This window comes from Brassica rapa, chromosome A06 (assembly GCF_000309985.2).
Source record: "Brassica rapa cultivar Chiifu-401-42 chromosome A06, CAAS_Brap_v3.01, whole genome shotgun sequence".
Lineage (NCBI taxonomy): Eukaryota > Viridiplantae > Streptophyta > Magnoliopsida > Brassicales > Brassicaceae > Brassica > Brassica rapa.
The window spans coordinates 27,818,426-27,840,050 of record NC_024800.2 but is presented as its reverse complement, the minus strand read 5'-3'; the positions used below and the strand labels follow the sequence as shown (position 1 = coordinate 27,840,050).

At 36.0% G+C, this 21,625-nt stretch overlaps 6 protein-coding genes across 9 annotated transcripts; 2 read left to right on the top strand and 4 right to left on the bottom strand.

Annotated features, from left to right (window-relative positions):
- Positions 1 to 173: 173 nt before the first annotated feature.
- Positions 174 to 4,481, bottom strand: LOC103827791. Its single transcript, XM_009103340.3, has one exon. It carries the CDS (start codon positions 2,698 to 2,700, stop codon positions 361 to 363), a length of 2,340 nt encoding a protein of 779 aa, XP_009101588.1. The 5' UTR covers positions 2,701 to 4,481; the 3' UTR covers positions 174 to 360.
- Positions 4,482 to 4,737: 256 nt separating this feature from the next.
- LOC103827790 (myb family transcription factor PHL11) lies at positions 4,738 to 8,672 on the bottom strand. Its single transcript, XM_009103339.3, has 6 exons — positions 6,308 to 8,672; positions 5,956 to 6,032; positions 5,771 to 5,837; positions 5,545 to 5,620; positions 5,387 to 5,465; positions 4,738 to 5,300 (listed from the first exon to the last, which is right to left on the bottom strand). Exons 1-6 carry the CDS (start codon positions 6,447 to 6,449, stop codon positions 4,899 to 4,901), a joined length of 843 nt encoding a protein of 280 aa, XP_009101587.1. The 5' UTR covers positions 6,450 to 8,672; the 3' UTR covers positions 4,738 to 4,898.
- Positions 8,673 to 8,897: 225 nt separating this feature from the next.
- Positions 8,898 to 10,730, bottom strand: LOC103827789. The gene is made up of 4 exons (XM_009103338.3): positions 10,416 to 10,730; positions 9,694 to 9,809; positions 9,529 to 9,613; positions 8,898 to 9,224 (listed from the first exon to the last, which is right to left on the bottom strand). The coding sequence occupies exons 1-4, from the start codon at positions 10,614 to 10,616 to the stop codon at positions 9,135 to 9,137; spliced, it is 492 nt and encodes a 163-aa protein (XP_009101586.1). The 5' UTR covers positions 10,617 to 10,730; the 3' UTR covers positions 8,898 to 9,134.
- A 410-nt stretch (positions 10,731 to 11,140) lies between these two features.
- LOC103827787 (transcription initiation factor TFIID subunit 14b) lies at positions 11,141 to 12,973 on the top strand. Of its 2 annotated transcripts, none has more exons than XM_009103337.3 (6): positions 11,141 to 11,666; positions 11,758 to 11,834; positions 11,928 to 12,149; positions 12,235 to 12,422; positions 12,502 to 12,623; positions 12,737 to 12,973. In XM_009103337.3, exons 1-6 carry the CDS (start codon positions 11,580 to 11,582, stop codon positions 12,821 to 12,823), a joined length of 783 nt encoding a protein of 260 aa, XP_009101585.1. In that variant the 5' UTR covers positions 11,141 to 11,579; the 3' UTR covers positions 12,824 to 12,973. The 2 variants fall into 2 exon arrangements, with proteins under 2 accessions (XP_009101585.1, XP_009101584.1); XM_009103336.3 differs by having other exon boundaries at positions 11,153 to 11,666; positions 11,755 to 11,834.
- Positions 12,974 to 14,776: 1,803 nt separating this feature from the next.
- LOC103827786 (protein SENSITIVE TO UV 2) lies at positions 14,777 to 18,396 on the bottom strand. 2 transcript variants are annotated; one of them, XM_033272355.1, is made up of 13 exons: positions 17,972 to 18,395; positions 17,859 to 17,897; positions 17,670 to 17,785; positions 17,359 to 17,429; positions 16,982 to 17,268; positions 16,828 to 16,896; positions 16,672 to 16,754; positions 16,332 to 16,422; positions 16,060 to 16,295; positions 15,880 to 15,986; positions 15,611 to 15,768; positions 15,329 to 15,525; positions 14,777 to 15,253 (listed from the first exon to the last, which is right to left on the bottom strand). In XM_033272355.1, exons 1-13 carry the CDS (start codon positions 18,329 to 18,331, stop codon positions 14,989 to 14,991), a joined length of 2,079 nt encoding a protein of 692 aa, XP_033128246.1. In that variant the 5' UTR covers positions 18,332 to 18,395; the 3' UTR covers positions 14,777 to 14,988. The 2 variants fall into 2 exon arrangements, with proteins under 2 accessions (XP_033128246.1, XP_009101583.1); XM_009103335.3 differs by having other exon boundaries at positions 16,060 to 16,422; positions 17,972 to 18,396.
- A 919-nt stretch (positions 18,397 to 19,315) lies between these two features.
- On the top strand, positions 19,316 to 21,507 carry LOC103827785 (26S proteasome non-ATPase regulatory subunit 13 homolog A). 2 transcript variants are annotated; one of them, XM_033272398.1, is made up of 6 exons: positions 19,316 to 19,583; positions 19,697 to 20,143; positions 20,334 to 20,414; positions 20,559 to 20,755; positions 20,827 to 20,992; positions 21,028 to 21,045. In XM_033272398.1, the coding sequence occupies exons 1-6, from the start codon at positions 19,434 to 19,436 to the stop codon at positions 21,028 to 21,030; spliced, it is 1,044 nt and encodes a 347-aa protein (XP_033128289.1). In that variant the 5' UTR covers positions 19,316 to 19,433; the 3' UTR covers positions 21,031 to 21,045. The 2 variants fall into 2 exon arrangements, with proteins under 2 accessions (XP_033128289.1, XP_009101582.1); XM_009103334.3 differs by lacking the exon at positions 21,028 to 21,045 and adding an exon at positions 21,176 to 21,507 and having other exon boundaries at positions 19,322 to 19,583; positions 20,827 to 20,926.
- Positions 21,508 to 21,625: the final 118 nt, after the last annotated feature.

The following is a 21,625-nucleotide window of genomic DNA, read 5'->3' as shown; positions in this document are numbered from 1 at the left end:
AATTTATGTTCGGGTTTGGTACTATATTTTCGGATCGGTATCGGTTCTGTTCTTTGGATTCATTTTGTAAAACCTTAATAATTACATGAAAAACAAATATCAACATATTTTTCAAAATGTACATCCGCGCGCCTGCGCGGGTCAAAATCTAGTTAATATGAAAACAGATGCCACACGCAAAAAATGGCAAGTTCATTATCAATGGCAATAAACTAACAAAAGAGATGATTTTCATTTTCAATAAACATCGAATAAGTTGACTACACTACAAGTGCAGATTATTCAAGGAAGTACAAATTCAAAACACACACAAAGAAACTAGTTTATTGATGATTTTTGTGTAGTTTCTTTTTGGACTAATCACTTGGCCACGATCAGTTTGGCTCTAGCATCATCCCTATTGATTTGGAACTGGTCTCCGAGTCCAAAATGAGCCATTAACAACCAGACGAAGTTAATAAGCTCACCACCTTTGCTGAGCTGAGAGGCATGTTCTTGAGAGTCACAATGAGTTGCTGCAAAGCAAAGCAACTCAACCCACACTTTGCTCACTACCTCCCACATGTTCTCTCTTCCCTTTTGTAACTTCATCAGCTCCTGTGCAAGCACGCTTCCATCAAACAGCACAGATTTGCTTCGGTCTCCTTTCACATCCATAGGCTCAACATATGTTTTGACAGAGAGAATAGCTCGGCTAGCTTCTTTCACCAGGTTCTCTTTCTCATCCTGCCTTGTTTTATTGATATGCCTCCTCTCGAAAAACTCGTTTGCCTCTGCGCATGTGTCAAGGAAACGTATCTTTGCGATTCCGGACACAGCTGACATAAGCGCAGGCTGCATGATAAGGAGGTACATCATGTAGTCAGATAGGATTTTGCTGAACTCTCGGTTAGTGTATTCTTCCTTCTTTGTGATGCCTTCTTTTTCTTCAGGGCTTTGGTACAAAAGTTCTGTAGCGATGTGCCACATGAGAATGCTCTGGTCGTAATCCTTTTCCGTCACATATCTCAGAAGCTTCGCATGGTCTGGTCCTCCTTCTGCCGTTTTGCTTGATGTTTCAACTAAAGTCCAGTCTCCTCTAGCTGAAGATATACTCTTGGCACTCTCTGGATCTTCAGCAAAACGATGTTTGTGTTGCACCTGTTTGAATATGAACTCCCACAGCTCTCTCGTGAGACGATCACTGGTTGTGAATCTTATCTCCTCAACCAACTCGGTGAGACCGAAAAACTCTAGGACGGACCTGATCAAACGTCCAAGCTGGTGACGAAGTAAAGTAACTGGAAGGATGATGCAGTTACACTTGCTCAAGTTGCTTAGAGTACGGTGGATCAAGCTACAAAACTGGCGAGTTCCGGAGCATGGGATGAAACTGTGTATCATACCCTTGGTAGGATGGAATCTCTTGGGACGTATCTTCAAGCAGTAACCGATCAAGTTGTACGCATGAACATACTCAGACCATCTGCGAAACATAAAGTTCCTGTCGAGAACTTCATGTCCATCCATGAAACATATGGATCTTTTCCACCTCAGCGTCCTGAAGCCGAGGATCCAGTTGAGAACTCTGTCCACCCAAGCCCAAGGGTCTTTCTCGTCCAGGTCCTCCTTGAGATTCCTCAGTCTAGCGATGCTCCAGTCAGAGACACAGAACATGAGAAGAGCGATGGAATCAAGAGCTATTCCACATATGAGCAGCGCGTAAGTAAGAGCAACATCGAATCCTTCGTACTCAGCTTCGTTTTTAAGACTGAAGAGACAGAGTGAGGAGACAAGACACGCTAGAGCTATAACCCGGAACACAGCTCCGGTCCAGTTATGAAGAATCTCCGCTTTTGTGAAGAGGCTTTCGTAGATGAGGCTGAGCTCGACTTCGATGATTCTTAGAGCTTCTTCTGGTTTCAGAGAGTCGAAGAACTTCCTGCTCTCGTCGCGTTGCTTGTTAGTGAAGATAAGATCAACAATAAGACCTTTGAAGATATTAAAGTACTTGAAAGCATACTGAACGACTTGAAGGTTGGTGAGATCATCCTTGGGTCTAACCGGAGTAATGCATTCACGCCCTTTCTCTGGATCCTCCACGACAATGACCTCGGTTGGCATATTCATATCCCTTTTATTAGCATATTCCTCCATGAGCTTCGCGTAGTTAGCACCAGGGTCAGGATCCTCGAGCATAGAGTCCTTGAACTTGTCAAGACTCGCTGAGAACAAGGCTGATGTTCTCTCGACATACTTGATCACTCCGCCGAAAAGCATGATAACCGTCGGAGTCAGAAGCCTGTTGGGTGTGGACAACAAGATCACGTAGACAGTAGCGACCGCTTGGCAGACAAGGCTGAACAAGTGTCTGTTCCAAAGCTCATTATCCTCCAGGGCAAGTGCTGTAATGGTGTCTGGACCTCCAAGGTGCAAGAGAAGGAAAGGTGACCAGAAAGCTAACAGCTCACGGGTCTTGTCATGTTTGTCAGCAGCTTCTTCTTGACTGTCTGAGATTTGTCCCACTGCGTAATCGGCCGCCCAATCAGCAAGAAGATAAGCTGACCATATGAGCACGAGGAAGAGCTTCTTTGCTGTGCGTTTCCGGCTCGGTGCAAAGAAGATAAGGATTGTTTGGAGGAATAGACTGAGCATTATGACTCCACGAATGTTCCATTTGTCCCAAAACTTCTTCAAACGTGGTGGAAACATATCACCCATCTTGTCTTCTTCTGTTGAAGCAGAGAGAGATTCACGTGAACCGAAACTAGTTTAATTCACACGGGACAGTTCTAGGCTAGTGAAAGTTTTTTTTTTTAAAGTATATGTGGTGGTACCACCAAGTGTCGATAATGTTATACTACAGGTTTGTTATACCTTGCTTATAATCAAATATAATATCTTTCTCCTTTCTTCTTTTCTTTATTCCTCGCTCGTCTTTGTTCTTTTCTTTTGAGCATAAGTAACTACTAAGAAAGGAAAATTAGACTTCCTAGTTTCTGAGCATATATAATTTTAGTTTAACACCAACTAGACCCGCACACCCGTGTAGGTGTTAATCTTCATGTTTTTACCAATTGTTTAATGAAATTTTTAAACAAATGAGTTATTTGGATTCTTTTAAGTTCATACAAATCTATCCGGATCCGAGTCCGAATCCCGTCCAAAAGTTTATAATATCTGAACAAAGTTTAATTTTAAACCAAAAAACCGATTCGTATACCCGAACTGATACTTTGATGTCCATGTCTAACTGATCTTGTAAACAAATAAAAATTATTAACCGGTTGAATTCTTGCCATGAATGAATGAATTTCATTCAAACTTGTAAAATTATTTTGGTTAACACGTAAAGCAACTGTTGTCGAATTATTATAGTAAATATAATTAATGAAGTAATTCGAAAGAGTGAAAAAAATGAATATAAAAGATGTAATTCTATTTTGAATTCTGTAATAAATAAAGTCAAATTTTGAAAATAATAATAAATAAAATAGTTTAAATTAGTTAAAAAAAAGGAAGAAGATGTAAGAAATCACTTAAAAATAGGTAAATATTGTTTTGTACTTCAGTTTTAATATAATAAATAATTCTAAAGTTAAAGTCAGGAGCTTTTACTTGAAACTATCAACACTTTTCTTACCATTCATATAAAAAAATTAATGTGGGAGCTAAAACCCAATCAGAATTGAAATAAAGCTAGGTTTAAAGAAACGGTAGGAATGATCATTGTTAGCAGATTTGAAAAAAATAGTTTGCTGGACTTGAGTAACATTATTAGCAATGGATGTGATGAATACTAAGAAAAAAAAGCCTAAGAACTAAGATAATACAATTTTAAGAGAGTATTCTTGATATCAAGTAAGCACAACAGGTATATAAAATAATTGTATAGTGAATCTTATACAATTATTTTATAAGGTCTTATAAATGTAAAAATATTAATAAATATCGCAAGAGCATTACTACTTTCAGCAATAATAAAATCATGAGTATTACATACTACCTTGCTTGATTCAGAAAAACATAAAAACATGAAGCTAATAAGTGTGGTAAATAAACTAATAAGCCCTTATAAACAAAAACGCTAGCAAAAAATTTCATGTGGTTACTCTATGGCTACACATAGATGAAGAAGTCTCCCATTCAATAAATTTTCGTCATGATTAATATATATTATTATTTTTCTTAATATGTCATGAAGCCTAAATTTACAAATAAAATATTAGGAAAATTACATGTTGGGTTAATTAAAAGCTATTAGGATTTAACTAATACTAAAATTTTGATCCATTTTTTACAAATGTATAACTTTGATATCATCATAAACATTTTAAATATTTGATTTACATGTAGTGTTATATATTGTATAATTCTATAATTTTATTATTTAGGCTTCATATTCGTCATGATTAATATATAAATCATAAAAAATAATTATTAAAATTTCATTATTTGTAGTAATATATTTTGTAAATATTAAATGAACTAAATTTTAGTTATGTATTATTAAATTTCATATATAACCATTTTTAGATAATATATTGCTTTGGGTTTCAAAATAAACAAAAAGATAATATATAGTTGTAAATAAATGTTTAACATATGTTAATAATTTTAATTATTGCATAAAATATTACAATAACTTACGATTTTTAACGATGAGATTAATTTATTTAAATGAAAGCATTTTAATAAATAAGTTAATCTACCAATTAAATATCTCGCTATAAACTCAAAGACATGTTTTTGATGACATTTACGTAGAAAATTATTTGGTAATTATCTGTCTTTTACACACTGATTCATTGGCCAGACTTCAAAGAGTTCTGATATTTGAGTGACGAAAACTTGAAGCCAGTATGTGTAACATTCTATTAAAGAAAAAGGAAATAAATTAAAGAAAGTGTCTCTTTGACTTATTGATGTCTATCTGCAATCACATTTGGCTTCATTTCAATCCCATACTTCCCAGAATTCAAGAGATCATACCCATCTTTGGAGTTCAAATCAAAATGAACAAACCCGGATTCCGGTTTAACACATGCATCTTCGGTTTCTCCTGTATCTCTTTCTCCACATAACCGAAAATTATCGGTCAAATCACCATTAACGTGTGAGATATTGGTAATCAAACCCGCCTTATTGCTCTTGTGATCATTTCCTACAAGTCCTGAAAGTGCGAGATTGAAGTCTGAGAATTGACCCTTGTCTGTCTCTGCTCCATTACCACCACAAGGCATGCTCTTCTGTGCTTTCTCGAGTAAAGTCAACAAATATTTTCCTTGTGCCTCCATTCTCATCTGCAACTTTTTCTGCACCTATACATTACAAAACACAGATTCAAATTGATTCTTGATTGTTTAAAGAGAACAAAGAAGAGCCTCCTTGTTATCTTTCTAGTTACCTCGAGCTGTTCTTGAAACCGCTGTTGCGCATCGACTTGATGTCTCAACGTGTCAGCAAAAGGTACATTCCCACTTTGTCTGCGCGTGTTTGTTAACATATTGTCAAACCATATATACAAAAGAAATCTACAAGTCCATTGAAAGTGGCATCAATTACCTAAGATGGTTATCAAATCTTGATTCATTCGAGATTCCTCCTTGAGAACAATTATCAAAATGCACATATGAACTTCCTGCAACGTTTTAGCGTAAACTAGAATCAAATTCTTCCTTTGCTTCCAAGTCCTCTATATCTATTATCTATATAACTAATTTATTTTCTTATGCAATATGTGTGTCTATTGTATATGATCATTTAGTCATACATAGGATACATAACATACCAGCATTTTCCTTGTTTTGTTCTGTTCGATTTTGTTTTTTCGCTTGCTGTTGACCAAGTCTATACTTCTACATAATCACACATTGTATATGAATTATGTAAAAGAGCCACCATAGTAAAGTGTACAACATGTTACTCTATTATATAACTAAGTTTCGTATATGTCTATGTGAATGGAAATTAAACCTGTAAATGACTTTTGAGATGGTACAATGTTAAGCCTTTTAATCCCATCAGCTTCAGAACCGACTTAGGAGTTGCTTCTGCAGATCAAATCAAATAAATCTATCACTAATCGAGCCAGATAATTACATTGATTAAATAATCTAATCAATTAAGTTTTAAACAACGACGGAAGTTATCAGGAATGAATTAGGGAAATAACTTTTTCCTAATTCGGTATATTCCTTTATATAACAGAGAAGATAAAAATTATATTAATCAAACCGGAGTAAATCAGAATCATAATGGGAAACCGGTTATCTCAATTTATTGAAGAAGAAAGGGAAAATAAAAACAAGAAATAAGAGAAGCTTACTGTCTGCGCCACCAAGTTTTGCGACGGCGTCGACGAAGCGATCGTGGAGATCGGCGGTCCATCTCAGCCTCGGTTTAGGATCTCTAGTCATCATCACTCCACCATTTTCATAACCTAAACCTCCTAGATTCACTCTCTCCATTTCCTTCTCCGATCAAATATAGACAATGGCGGGAAACGCAGAAGGAATCTAACGTTGAGGAAGAGACTGGAAGGATGAAGCGTAACCTTGAAGATTAAAAAATGGGAATGCAAGTGGAAACTAGGTGTTAAAAGAAATTGTTAAGAGATCGAAAACGAGAGGATGAGAGGAAAAGAGAGAGCAGGTGGTGAAGAAAGATATCAAGAAACCATTTAAGGGAAAATCTGAGAAAAAGGGAGAGAGAATAAAAAGTCGTCGCGGTGATGATGGTGGAGGAGGAGAAGTGGAGACATGATTCGTCATCTAACGTCAACCTTCGCTTTTAAAAAATTAAAAATAAATTTGTATTTGTATTTTTTTAGTTAGCGTAAGTAACATGGAAGAGAGGAACATGGCCCGCATCATGCATATTTGTTTACTACTAGATTATTATATGATGTCCAAGGAATTAATATAGTTTTTCGGGAATTATAATTTTGAAATTTGAATAGTTAAATGCTATATTTCGGTATTTAAAAGTCATATATAACTTATGACTAAAGTTTTTGTCTCCTTCCCATACAATCAAATCTCTCTCCACGTTGGTCCTTTGTTTAGGTATCATATATATTTATATTCTTATGTGTTGTCGGACTCGGATCTATGGCAATGGCATCTGATTTTTATTCTTCTTGAACTTCAGAACACACATGAATATCATAGTTTTCTAACAGCAAAAAAAAAAAGAAAATTTGAGAAAACATAACAGTTCAGTTCAATCATGTAACTCGCATTATACAAGTTTATTTTTCTGGTTAAACATCATTTTATTGTTGACTAAAAATGAAATAAATCATTTAGGAGCAGCAATGCATGTTGAGCGGCGTCACGGAACGAGAGCGACACAAAGCTTTCATTTTAATGGATTGGATATAAAAAAATAATAATAGTAATAATTGATTGGCATTGTCGTTCAAAAAGAAATATTGGCGTTTAAAAAAAACAATCAATGATTTTTACCAAAAAATTAAACAATCAATGATTTACGAAAAGAAAGTGAGTGCATGGGGCGAGCATGTCACGTAGATTGCCAGCGTGGAATATTCGCCGGTCGACAAGGAAAATAGAATAATCCGAAAGTCACATGTTCGACGGTGGGGGCCTAACTGTAAATTCATAAAGAACACGTAGACAAGCTCTTTTGTCTTTTGTCTTTACGTTTGTTGGATCGGGACCCACTAGAGTACATGTGGCTCGATGACCGCTTTGAGAGATTCACTATCGCCAGTCGCCACCCCCATTTTGTTTTGACCATGATTCAGTGGGATTCCTTCACTCAGCGACCCAGTAAGGTCCAATAGACATCAGATGATACCCATAAAATACCCATACTTTGACACCCCCATTTAGGTATAAATTGTTTATTTCATGTCGTTTTGGAATTAAGCTCCGCTTGAATATTATAAATTTATGTGTGAGTTTTGAGTTGAGTCCTTAAGAATTTTGATAAGTTCTGTTTCGATATATAGAAACATAAAAATATCTAAATAACAAATATATCTAATACGGATTCAGATATTTGTACCAAAATATCCATATTAACTGATTCGATCCAGATATTCTGAATACAGTTAATTATATCATAACACATTTAAAATATATAACACTAATTGTGAAAAACAAATATCAATGTATAAAAATATAAGAACCACTACGAACAAAAATTATAGCAAGTATAAAATTTACAAATTACAATATATGCATATATGAAACTAGTTATGAAATATACTATTTGAAAATATTATGTATGCAGTATGCGTGTATCAAAATTTAAGAGAAATTATATAGAAGAAAGTACCGATTGATTCAAGAAACAAACGTATAATATCAAAAGCAATCGATGATTTATGTTTGTAAGATACTTCATTCTATTTATTATCATAATTAAGGTAGAACACACAGTAAATAAATGTTTTAAAACTACATATTTGTGTTTCTAAGACTTCAACGATGTGTTTTCTTTATTAATTTAATTTTTTATATTTTATATTTTAGTGATAGAACTAAAAACATATTAGTATTATATGTTGATGATACTTCCATGAGAGTATGATGATTTTCTAAAGTTATTATATATTCGCGATTATGAAATTAGAACCTCATGCATTAAAGAAAAAAAAGAAGAGAATCAATAGATATAAAATTCACACATGATATATTAGTATATTACCGAACACTTAAAACTAAAAATAAGTGTAAAAAAATTCGGCACAAAGCGCAGATAAATTCCTAGTATACAATACACCAATTGATTTTATTATTTAATATTAACATCACATAACTATTAGTGGTCTAATTTTAATTAAATTTTCGAATCAATTAAAACTAAATGGTAAGCGTAAATCTTCTACGGTTTTACCATGTTCAGAAATGAGATGTAGAAGAGTCTTAAAACCTTATTCTTCTTCATTTCAGTGAAATCACTTAAAATCTTCATAAATTGGTATAAAAAGTTTTAACATATATCAAAACCCTGAGGAAAATGAGCAAAATACCAATTTATTACTTGGAGACAAGGTTAAAACTTGAACAACAACAAACAAAAAAAAAGAACTAAAGTTTGATCAAATCTTTAGGTGCCACTGCCAGTGAGCAAATATCAGGAAAAATCTGGAAGAGACTGAACTGTTTCTTGCTCTTTATCCCTCAATTGCAGAAATTGAGTTTCTTCATGACTTTGGCATATGCTGGTGGTACTAGTCCAGGCTGTCTCAATCTACGCTTTGATTTCTTTGACTGCATACAAGTAAATAGAAACAAATATTCTTTAACACATTACCCAGAAACAAATATTCAAAACAATAGAGATGGTATTTGTAATACAACGTTGCCTACCATTTTTATCTATCTAGCTAAACAAGGAATCACACTTTCTATGTCACACTTACTTTCACTGTCACAATCAGATGAAAGCCAAGTTCTGATCAGTTAGATCCTAGTTACTATCATCCTGTTTCTTCTAGAGGCACTGGCGGAATGAATAAATAAACTGATAGATTCATATTATAAAATGAGGAATAAGGTGTAATAGGTAAGTAACCTTGAGGTGTGCGTTGTGGCGCTTGCCTTCTTTCCAACGACGGATGGTACCATCATTCAGTGGCTTAAACCTGTCTTTGTATGACCTGAATTCAACAAAAAAAAAAAATCAACAAAAAAAACACTAATGATGATATCAAAGTATTGGAATAATAAGAAGACGTACGAATAGAACTTGATCTTGACTTTCTTGACTTTAGAGGTGATTGGAGTCCTAGGCCTCCACTTCTTCTTCCACTTTGCCATCTTGTCCTTGGAAGTGATGCTCCGTACTTGAACAAACTGAATACAAACAAGAGAGATGATCAGTGTCGAAAGAAGAAAAAATTAAGATATAAAATGAGGCTGAAGATATCTAAGCATGACATCAAAATACAAGAAGAGCTACTTATAACCCACGATAAGAGCCAGGACACGAAACGTAACAGCTTTAAACTAAGAACTCGAATCTTTTAGATTCCAAAGTAACTCGTTTTTGTATTAATTAAATGAGATAAGTGCTGTTCGTTTGGTTGACGCAGCTACCTGCGGCTGCGTCGACGTTAATTTTTTTAATAAACTCTTGTTCGTTTCATTGAAACCGGTACTGCGTCTGCGTCTAAACGCTGCGTATCAATAGCCGAAAAAATCTGCATCTGCGATTAACACTGCGTCGGCGTCTACGAACGACAACTATTTTTATTGACGCTTACGCCGAAAACTACGGCAACCAAACGAACATGACTATAGTAGTTTGGTTCAACGCATAATCAATCAGACCCAGTGCGACTCCATTTCACATGATCCATTAAGGTTCCACGCAATCAAAACTATTCAGATCTTGTTCTCAATCAGCACTTTTAAACCCTAAATCGGTTGCGTTCCAGTTAAACGAAGGATTCGACTTACATGATGAGGAACGAAGGGAGAAGCTCCGGCGAGCGAGGTGGCGGGGAGGAAGCTCCATTTGCTCGGCGTGGGCGTGGCGAAACCTAGGGTTAGCTGAGAAGTCGGGGAATGGTGGATGAGACGGTGAGGAGCGCCGATTAAAGAGAGGTTTCGATTTGAACGGAGTGAAATGGAACGGAGCTTAGTGCAAAGCCTCTGCATTGTCGTCGTCTCCAATCAAGACGATTTGTTTTTTTCTTTTTGAGATTGAAAGGGCCGCCTGAGCTGAGTTTCGGAGCTGCCTGCGATCTCTTTTGTGAAATGATTTAGGGAGTGTTTGGGCGTTAGGATAATTATATTCGTCTTTACTTTAAATGTTATCCCAAGCATAGTTAAGCTATCTCCAACCCAAACTTATTTTAAATTTTACTCCAATAGTTTACTGTATAATAACTTTAAGAGAAAATAGAAGAATTTTAATTTTTCACTCAAAATATAAAATGAAAAAATGAAATCCTTCTATTTTTCTTTTATAGTAGAGTAAAAGTTATTCTATAATAAAATTACTCTTTTTCTGTGAGAATTATAAAAAAAAATATATGTTTGGATTGAAAATGGTTTTTAATATTCCGCTAAAAACTTTACACTCTCTATTAACTTTTAATTCTGGTTGTCACTGACCCTCCTCTGTTGCAACCTTTTGTGTTTGTTTACGTTTAGAATTGTTTCATTTAATGTTTTGTTAAAGAAAATAGTAATAAAAATTAATTATAATTTACATTTTATTTAAACAAATATTGTATACCGTTTGATTCGTGGTTATACTGTTATATCCGCTAAATATGCATATGTTTTACTTTGTTCACTTGGACCGGGGCATTTCACTGGGCTTGCACCCTAAAGAAAAAACGAACTGGGCTTGGCTTTAGATAGGAGTCGATTATTATCTTCTTGCCGCAAAATAGTGAAAATAGTAATAATAATAATAAAAAAAAACAAATAAAAACCCTAAAATTGGAGAAAGAATTGTTGAGATCGCCGTTTGGATCGGGTTTCTCTGAACCCATCGGAAAACTAAAAAGAAAAAAAAAAAAGAGATCTGAAGAGAGAAGAACAAAAACTGAGTTTCTCTCCTTTCCAACCTTGTACTTATGTCCGAATGAAATTATTAGTTACCCAAAAGGAATGACGAAACAAGCTCAAGATCCGCCTGAAACCTCCGAACCCACTTTGAAATCCCTCAGAACCAAGATGACCAAATCCGACGAAAAGGTGTTGTCTTGTCTCTAGACTTTAAAAAAAAATCATATCTTTTTTTTTTTATTGTTGTTGTTTTGGTAATGTTTTATTTAATGGACAGAAGAAGCTTAAAGACATTGAGATAAGCGTTCCACTTGTGTATGGCAACATTGCTTACTGGCTCGGCAAGAAGGCTAGCGAGTAAGTCTTCTCTTCTCTGTCTGTATCTTAATTTCCAAAAGAAAAGTTTATATTTTTGACAATACCCTTCAACTGAATTGGATGTTTCTGCAGATACCAATCTCACAAATGGACTGTATATGTTCGTGGGGCAACAAACGAAGACATCAGTGTTGTAATAAAGAAAGTTGTCTTCCAGCTCCACTCTAGTTTCAACAACCCCACAAGAGTCATCGAGGAGCCTCCGTTCGAGGTCTCCGAATCTGGCTGGGGAGAATTCGAGATTGCCATTACTTTGCATTTCCACAGCGACGTCTGTGACAAGCCATTGAGTTTGTAAGTCTCCTTCTATTTACCGCATGCCATTGATTGAAACACAGTACATCACTTACGAGTTTTGGTATACAAAATAAAAAAACAGATATCATCACTTAAAGTTATACCCAGAGGATGAGTCAGGTCCTTTGACAATGAAGAAGCCTGTGGTTGTGGAACACTACGACGAGATTGTGTTTCCTGATCCTTGTGAAAGTTTTCTTGCTAGAGTTCAGAATCACCCCGCTTTGACGTTTCCTAGATTACCCTCTGGTTACAACTTGCCTGCTCCTAGTAAGCTTTCTCTTCTCTTCATTCTACTTTAGTTTGATTCATGTTCTTGTAAAATGACTTCTCTGAATTTTTTGAATAGTGCAAGTTGATGATAACGGGAAAAAGAAGAGAGGCGATACTAAAGATCATAGCTTGGGACAATGGTTCACGAGCTTCTCTGAAGCTGATGAGTTGTTACAGCTTGCGGCTGCTCGTCAACAGGTAATTAATTAATTAATTAATTAATTAAACAAAGATGGAATAAAGATACATTTTTCTTGGTGTATGTTTTGATGATTTGTTTCGTTTTTTTTAAATTCATTATTGTTGGATAGGTTCAAGCTCATATTGCTAAACTCAGGCGACAAATAAGTTTGCTTGAGGGACAGAATCAGACCATCAAAACAGGTTCTGATCCGTGAAGTTGTTGCCAGTTTCCATTGAGTTGCTTTGTTGTAACATTAATGTGTACCAGTATTAGCTTAGAGCTCGTACCATTCCTTTCATTTTGTATTTGATAAAAATGAAAAAAGATCAGTTGAAAACACCCTCTAGGGTGATCCTCTCTTGCAGTCTTGATACATTCTCTCCAAGAATCAGTTTTCTCGGACTGTTGACTAAGTTCCATATTATAGCCGAAATATCTTCTGGTTGAAGTCACCATAAATTAGAAACTGCGATAAATTGAATGTAAATAAAATATTAAACATAGCAATCGGGTTTAACTTAATATGTTTTCGGTGAGATAAACCAAAAAACAAGAGACAACAAAAGTTTAAAAGAAATTTGTGTATTTTATATAATAAGATATATTTTTATTTGAAAGTGTCTGGTTATACATTTTCTGTGAATCATTATTTTCGTGATTTTTTTTAAAAAATATTGTTATCTGGAATATATCAAATTAAATTATATTGTGATTAATTAAATTTTATAATTCGATTTCAATGGTTTTAATGACCTCTGTTATGCTTTATTCCGACGGTGTAAATCTGGTCATATTTGCATCCCTAGTTCAGATTGTGCAAATATATATATTTTATTTTCATTTACTTTTACATTGTGCAAATATATATTTTTATTTTATATATATATATATATATTTTTTAATTCATAATGTAACTTTTCTGAAAAAATCTTGCATCTATTTGAATACAAAAATAACTTTGATCTTTTGTTTATATCTGTTGTTTTTGCGATGGTGGCGATAGAGTTACTTCCATGGCAACGATTAAGCTATCAGAATTGTCAATGTATATTAGTAAGGGAACTTCCCTTTTTTACTAAACATTTTATTCAATGAATTTTTCATAACTAGTAAGTCTAGATTTGTTACCAAAATTTAAAATGGTATGTTTAGGATATTTTCTAAAATACTTCGAGAAAATCTTAGAAATACTTTTCTGATGATAAATATCCGTGTGTATTTGTATATATCTTACATAACATAAAAATAATATATAAACTTGTTCAAGTATGTATACACAAGAGATATCTCTTAAAAACTCTTTAACACAACAAACTTGAAAGTTACGCTCTCTCTCTCTTCTTACATCATGGATGCTGAGGGAAAAGCCGAGGGGAAAAGAGTTCAGGAAGCAGCAAGCACAGAGTTAGTCGTTGATATCTATCAAGGATTCACAATAGATGAAAGAGACCTTACACAACCTAGCAAGGATCCTGGGTACTACAGAGTTTTGGTATGGATAGACGGAAAAGATGTACACGGAACGAAAGTGGTCAAGTCTTTTGTAGGCTTCCATCAATTCAATGAAAGATTAGTGATTGATTTACATTCTTTTGATTACAAATATATCTACATTGAGTTGCAAAGAGGGGCTTGTTTTAAAGATCCTGGAACATCTAATGGTACTGTTGTGATGGGTCGAGCCAAGATTCGATTGCCTCCTTGGAACAGTTGCAACAAGTTCGCTTTTAAGGCCAACCTCATTGGTTTGAATAGTGACCCATGTGTAGTTGCTAAGGGATACCTAAATGTGTCTATGTATCTTCATAGATATCGTGCGTGATAATTATTAGGGTTTTTTTGTTATGTTTTTCTTTTTTATCTTACTTGTGTTTTTGACTTTAATTGCTGTGTTTGATTGACTTTCGATTGATAAGTTAAATTTGATTATTATTTGTTTTTCTCAAGAATACTAGAAACACTAATCTTATTCTAGAAATAAGAAAACCCAAAGATAAAGGTTTATGGGCTACAACATACGTCAAACAGAAGTTCTAGGGGATCCTCTGCTGCAGAACAGAGGGTTTCTCAAGTCTCGTAAACCTTTCTTGTTTCTTAGATTCATGCTTTCGTCAAGTTTCTTCAGAATCGAACAAAGACTCAAGAACAGCATTTGTCAAGTGAACTATACTTCCAAGCTTTCATGGTCTCTCTTGCTTGTACTTTTAGAGTAGTCGATTTCCTTTGTTACAAGTGTTTCAGACAAAAAAAAATACAACAGTTGTAATAGCCGAAAACATCATATAGATGCACCCTCAATCAAAACTTTGCACATATACATCATGCTCACCAAAACAAAAAAAAAACAAGGAAACTCCCGATGATGAGATTGAGAGCTTATCAACTACTGTTGTCTCCTAAGAATGCGAAAACTCTTCTCTTAAAAATGCGCGCTAAATCTGTGATCTCCGAACCCCTCATTCTTTCAACACTGCTTTCAAGCTGTCCAAGTAAGTTACTTTTACGGGACAATCTTGTGGCTGCATCAACCGTTAGACTCGCCATGTCTCTGCTCTTTGTTAGTTCCCTCAGAATTGTACAAGAGCTTGAAGAACCAGAGACAAGTCTGTTTAGTAATATCAGTATCTCTCTCATCAATAGCGTCCTGTTCAAAAAGCAGATCATGTTATTAAGTTGTAAATCACAGTGTGAGTGGGAATATATGTATATGCATACATACCTCGCTTTGAATATTTCTGCGTTTGGATGAAGCTCGGTTGATTCCGAATCTATCTCCGCTGCTAAGAGATGCAGTATCAACATTAGAAAGCTGGTTTCTTGAGGTAAGTTGTGACTTGAGAGTAGTACGTAGCCAGAGTTTCCTGAAGAAGCTGCTAAGGCCAAGATCATTATTACATTCCGACAGAGTTCCAGATCCTGAAACTCAAAATCAACCGAAAGGCTGTGTTAATCCAATCACATTAAACTACTTGACATGAGGAGTTTTTTTTGTTCTTTGTACCTCTGATGTCTTTCTGGGAGAAGTTAAACAATCTGCTAGACCTTCAAAGATCTTACGAAATGCTCCCAAAGCAAACAGATTCCCTTGGCTGTTGTTCTCAGAAGCTGAAGATTTATTCTCCTCATGGAGAGAGTCAAATCTAGCTAACACTTTAGGACCTTCAATAAAGATACTTAATGCGTTTAGGATAGATAAATAGGCCAGAAGTGAAAGATAGACCAACTTCTATGAAGATGGTTATATCATAAACTAATAAACTTCAAACTTACAGTTGAGCAGCAGGAAGAAAAGATGAATAGCTCCTTTACGCACACGTAAGCCAGCTTCTTTCTTTAAAAGTAGCGAAATGCTCTCAAACACTTCCTTGGTGACAAAACTGGTCAACGAAAAGAATTATCGTTATATAAATGCAGATTTTAGCAGAGACCAGAATGAAGAAAAGTGCTTACGTTTCTCTCTCGGTATAAGCATTAGTTCTCATCAGGATTATGTTCATTATCGACACTGCTTCCAGTTTCACATTCTCTTCGGTTCTTCTACAAGCGATTTGATTCATCAATTCAAACAGAGAATACCAGTTTGCATCCCAACTTGGCTGAGCTTTATCAGTAATTTTTTGACTCTTCTTACTAGACTCTGAGTCAGCTCTTCCCTGTAATGGGATACTACTTGAGGAGTAAGCTGAGTCGCCTACGCTCAAGTCAGTCTTCCTTCCTTCTGACTCTCCAATGCTCAAGTTAGTCTTCCTTCCTTTGTATCCATGAAATTCGGCAACCTCACAAGAGCTTGACTCCTCATCTGTGATATTGTCCCTGATAGAGTGCACTGGAAAAAATCAAATCAAAGTTCATAAGAATGCTATAAAGACTGTATCTTGTAGAAGGACAACTCAAGAACCTATTTCTGGAACTTAATAGTAACTTTATATAATAAGGGATCATGAAACAAAAGGAAAAACTATTACAACCAATGCTTTGTGTCAAACGTACGAATATCAAGCAACAAGACAATGGAGAAAAAAGGAAAACTAACCGCAGATAGAGATAGTAGATAGTAGATACCTGACATCAAACTTCTTTTCAACACCACATACATGTTCCAACAGCACATGTAGTACATGCAGAGATCTATGAACAAGAATGGCCTGCAGAACAGACAAATGGATATACTCACTAAAAAGGGAGAACACAAAAGAGATCCATATAAATCCGACTTACATTTTCCGCCTTACAAAGATCAAGTAGTGGCTCAACCAAGGTCTTCAAATTTACAAGCCCATAGCTGATCTGCAGCAGAGAAAGGCAGTTTGATCATATGGTATGACCTATAATATACATACTGACAAGTATAATGTCGAACCAAAAGCCGTACCTTTGTTACAGCAGAGTATAAATGATATACTTTCTCAGATTCTAATGCTTTAGATGATTGCTCATTGGACAAGGTTTTGGCTGCTTGTCTGTCTTTTTCTTGGGGAGGCGTACTAGTGTTCATGAAACCAAAGAGAATCTGGAGATCTGTTGAACAAGCCAATAGCAGCTCTGAGATAAGATTTCTCCTAGGGTCTTGATAATTTGAGGTGCGCCAGATATCAAGCAGCTTCTTTGAAATGTCAGAATGGTTTGCCAGATCCGCTTGAACACCAGTGGCCTTGAAGCCTGACTTATGCCAAAGCAGAAATTATGAGTATTTAATCAGTACAAGAAGACTTCAAAACTGTTATTACAAGCACAACTAAATTCACATACTTCTTTTATCATCTAAACCAGTAGTAGAATCGATTCCTCCATCATTCACTGAAGTTGGAGCATCTGGTTCCCTGTTTCACAAGACTCCATCACTGATGATTTTGTAAGAGCAAATCAAAGTAACGAATGGCTAGCTCTGACCATGCACCATAGATGTTTGATTCCAGCATTGCAGTACACTACTTAACCGTTGTCAAAATGATGAGAATGCAAACCAAAAACATGGAACCTAACAAGCTATATTCTACAAAACTAACTCAGAAACGGATCCAAGTCATGATTCATCTCACTAAACAACAAGATTCACTCACAACTTAGTTCTCCTAGACGCAAAAACTGTAGCACCACTCCCGTTAATCTCAGAATGCAAGTTTTTGAGCTCAGTCTCTTTGCTTTTCCCCTTCTTAAGCTTCGAACACTCTTGCTCCTGGGAACAATGTAGTAAACCATCAAAGATCTTTTCAAGATTACAAAGATCACCAAGATAAAAACGAACGAACCATATCAAGCAGCTGCTTCGAGACACGTCCCAGCTCCTTCTGCAATTCACACACCACCAATACACAATCATGAGATCTTTTTCACAAACAATCTCTTCGTAATCACAGCGAACCTTTAAGCGCTCGATTTCGAGATCTTTCTCGCTATCGTAACGACGAGTCGAAGAGCTCGGAGAGATTGGTCTAACGGCAGCCACCGAAGAGTAATCCGTTACCGCGTCATTGAAACCGCCTGCTACTCTCTGAGAGAGCACTCTTGGCGGAGAGAAGCTTGCGAAAGGATCGCGAGCTGGAGTTTTATGCCGTTGTTGTCCCGTGGAATGTAACTCCACATTCTCCGACGACGGAGCCGGAGGCGGAACAATCGGGGGAGCAGGCGGAGGTGGCTGAGTAGAGAGATAACTCTCTTCGAGTTTGATGGCTTCGTCGAGAAAATCTATGCCCCAATCCCCAAGCTCGTCGTCTTCATCCATCTCTCTCTCTTTTTCCCTGAAAGAAAGATTGTCAGAAAGCGAGAGCGAGAGAGAGAAATTAAAACGCCGCTAGTGGGGGGGGGGGGGGGGGGGGGGTATGGGCGGTACCGCTGCCGATGACCCGACCCGAACACCTGAAACCCAATAAACCAATAATCGTAACCCGAACTTAATACTGGGCCCTAAATGCACAAACGGGCCCTTTTAGTATTTTGTTATCTTACATAAAGTCCTTTAAAGTTTTACACCTTTAGATATAGCGCCATATAGTTTTCTGCATAGTTGGTTTCGTTATGTAATTCTATCCTTGATCAATTTTATAATAATTTATATAAAATTATGTATATATTTTAAAACTCCGTTTTACAGATTATTTAAAATAAAACAGAGAGTAGAGATGAAGTTTAGAGAATTATTTTGATAAACAGATTGTCAAACAATCAATTTGTAATTTAAAAAAAAGAATTAAAATGTAAAACACTGAAGTTGTTGAACTATTTGATCCGAAGCAATACATAATAATTTATTTTCTTAAATATTATATTATGGTAAATTTTAAATTTTTGAAAATATACATTATATATTATACATTACTAAATTTGTAGAGAAATAACATAAAATAGTTTTCTAATTGGTCTAGAATTAGAATTTAGTTTTTAAAAATGATGGTTAAGATTATTTAAAGAATAAAATTCAATAATTTTATTTTTAATATTTTTTAAAAAATTATGTATTTATATTAAATATATTATTCATTAGTGATAACTTGCTCATTCTATTTAATAAATTATATTTTGGTTGTTTGTTTTTTTTGTGAGCCTTTGGTTAATTTCTTTTGTGAGCAACTTTGGTTACAAATTTCTTTTTGTAGGCTTTTCAGAAGATTTGCCCAAAAAAATATGATATAACCGGGATTTATTGGTTTAAGTTGCAAATTCCATAAACAAAGAGTAAAATTGCAACCAAAACCATTTGTTTGAAGATTATTATTTATTTTCACAAAACCCTTTTCTTTTTCTTTACGCACAGCTCTGATATAAGATTGAATCCACCACAACACTACGTCTTCATCTTCTTCTGCGAAGCGAAATCATTTTCCGTCATGGCAGCTCTTCAATACTTGGAATCTCTGAAAAGCTCTCACCCAGAGCTCAACGAATGGTACGATTCCCTATCAGATCTGTATCAGAAAAAGCTATGGCATCAGCTCACCCTCAAGCTCGAGCAGTTCATCGCTCTCTCCGTCTTTCAGGTACTCTTTCTCTTTCGTTCCGTAGTGTTCCCTATCGATCTAGCGTTCATAGATCTAGCGATCAGCTAGGGTTTATCCGATTTAGGGTTTTTAGATTTTGTAATTAATTACAGGCTGGAGATGCGTTGATACAGTTCTACCACAACTTCATCACCGACTTCGAGACGAAGATCAACCTCCTCAAGCTCGCGCACTTCGCTGTGGTGGTCTCACGTCAGTACTCTGAGAAAGAAGCTGCGGTTAGCTATCTTGAAGGCGTGATTGAGAAGCTTAAAGCTACTAAGGAGCCTCGGATCACTGAACCTATCGTTTACATTGAGACGCAAAAGGCTTTGTTCAAGCTTGAGCAAGGTGATCAGAAGGAGTGCAAGAAGGTCTTGGACGATGCGAAGACCTCTCTTGATAGCATGACTGATATTGATCCTTCCGTGTATGCTAACTTCTACTGGGTGTCTTCTCAGTACCATAAGTGCCGTCAGGAGTTCTCTGATTTCTACAAAAGTGCTCTGCTTTATCTCGCGTATACCTCTGTGGAGGCGCTCTCAGACTCGTTTAAGCTGGTGTGTTCTTGTAATCGTGCTTATATCTTGTTCTAATGTTTTGGATAAGAAGATTTGCCAACCGTAGTAGCTTTACTGTATTCACCAGTCAAATTGCTAAATTCATTTCTGCGAAAGAAGTGCTTACTACTGTAGCTTCCCTGTATTCACCGGTGAAGTTGCTAAATTCATATCGTATTATGTCTTTCAGGATTTGGCTTTCGATTTGTCACTTTCAGCTCTACTTGGAGAGAACATCTACAACTTTGGAGAGCTCTTGGCCCATCCCATTGTAAGTTCTCCTTCGTATAAGCTACTACACACTATTCCTTGTATATTAGAGGTTTCTTGTTGATCTCTTGTTGCTCGGGGAACATAGAGAACAGCTTCTAACTCTCATGTAGAGGGTATCTTACAAGTATTTCGTTTATGACAGTTGAAAAGTCTTCTTGGAACAAATGTGGAATGGCTTTACCACATTCTCCAAGCATTCAACCATGGTGACTTAGTTCAGTATCAAGAACTGTGCCGTGTGCACCATGCATCCTTGATTGCCCAGCCAGCTCTGGTTGAGAATGAGAAGAAACTATTGGAGAAGATCAACATTCTCTGTCTGATCGAGATCATCTTCAGGTAACTTTCTCTCTACGCATTGTAGTATCTCCCAAAATTTGATATAAATAAAAAATCTCTCTCTATTGCAGCCGACCTGCTGAAGATAGGACCATTCCTTTGACTGTCATTGCTGAGCGTACTAAACTTTCCATTGAAGATGTTGAGCACCTTCTCATGAAGAGTCTTTCTGTAAGTAGTTTCTTCTCGTCTCTTTTTCCCTCGTTTCGTGCAGTTACCATTTGCATTTTGCTATGGGCAAGGAGGAGAGTTTTGTCTAATGACTAACATAGTAATCATCCCTAGTTTAGGAACTGCATAGGAAACATCATTATATAGTCTTTCCAATGTTTAACAAAGGGCTAGGAACATTCCTGACGTATCGAAATAGAAGGATGGTGTTTTGTGTATGCTTATGAGTCTGTGGAATTCTTGATTCAGGTGCATCTGATTGAGGGGATTATAGATCAAGTGAATGGAACAGTTTACATCTCATGGGCGCAACCGAGAGTGTTGGGGATTCCACAGATCAAGTCTTTGAGGGATCAATTGGACAGTTGGGTCGACAAAGTCCACACCACTTTGCTATCTGTTGAAGCTGAGACACCAGATCTTGTTGCGGCATAAGAAAAACCTACCTTTTTTTTCCTTTTAGAGCTGCTGATTATAACTCTATTTCTGGGATAAGATGCGAGAATATTAGCGATTGCAGTGTTTGAAGTTACAGTTGCTTTGGATTATTGTTCCATTTTCAAGTTTCTCCTTTTTTTTAACCCGTTTTAGCTATAATATTACAAAAAGACGATCACTGTTGGGGGTTACTGATTGGTCCTTATCCCCTTGCTTACTCAATTGCCTTTCGAAGGATAGTTTGTCCCAGTGAGCTCATTC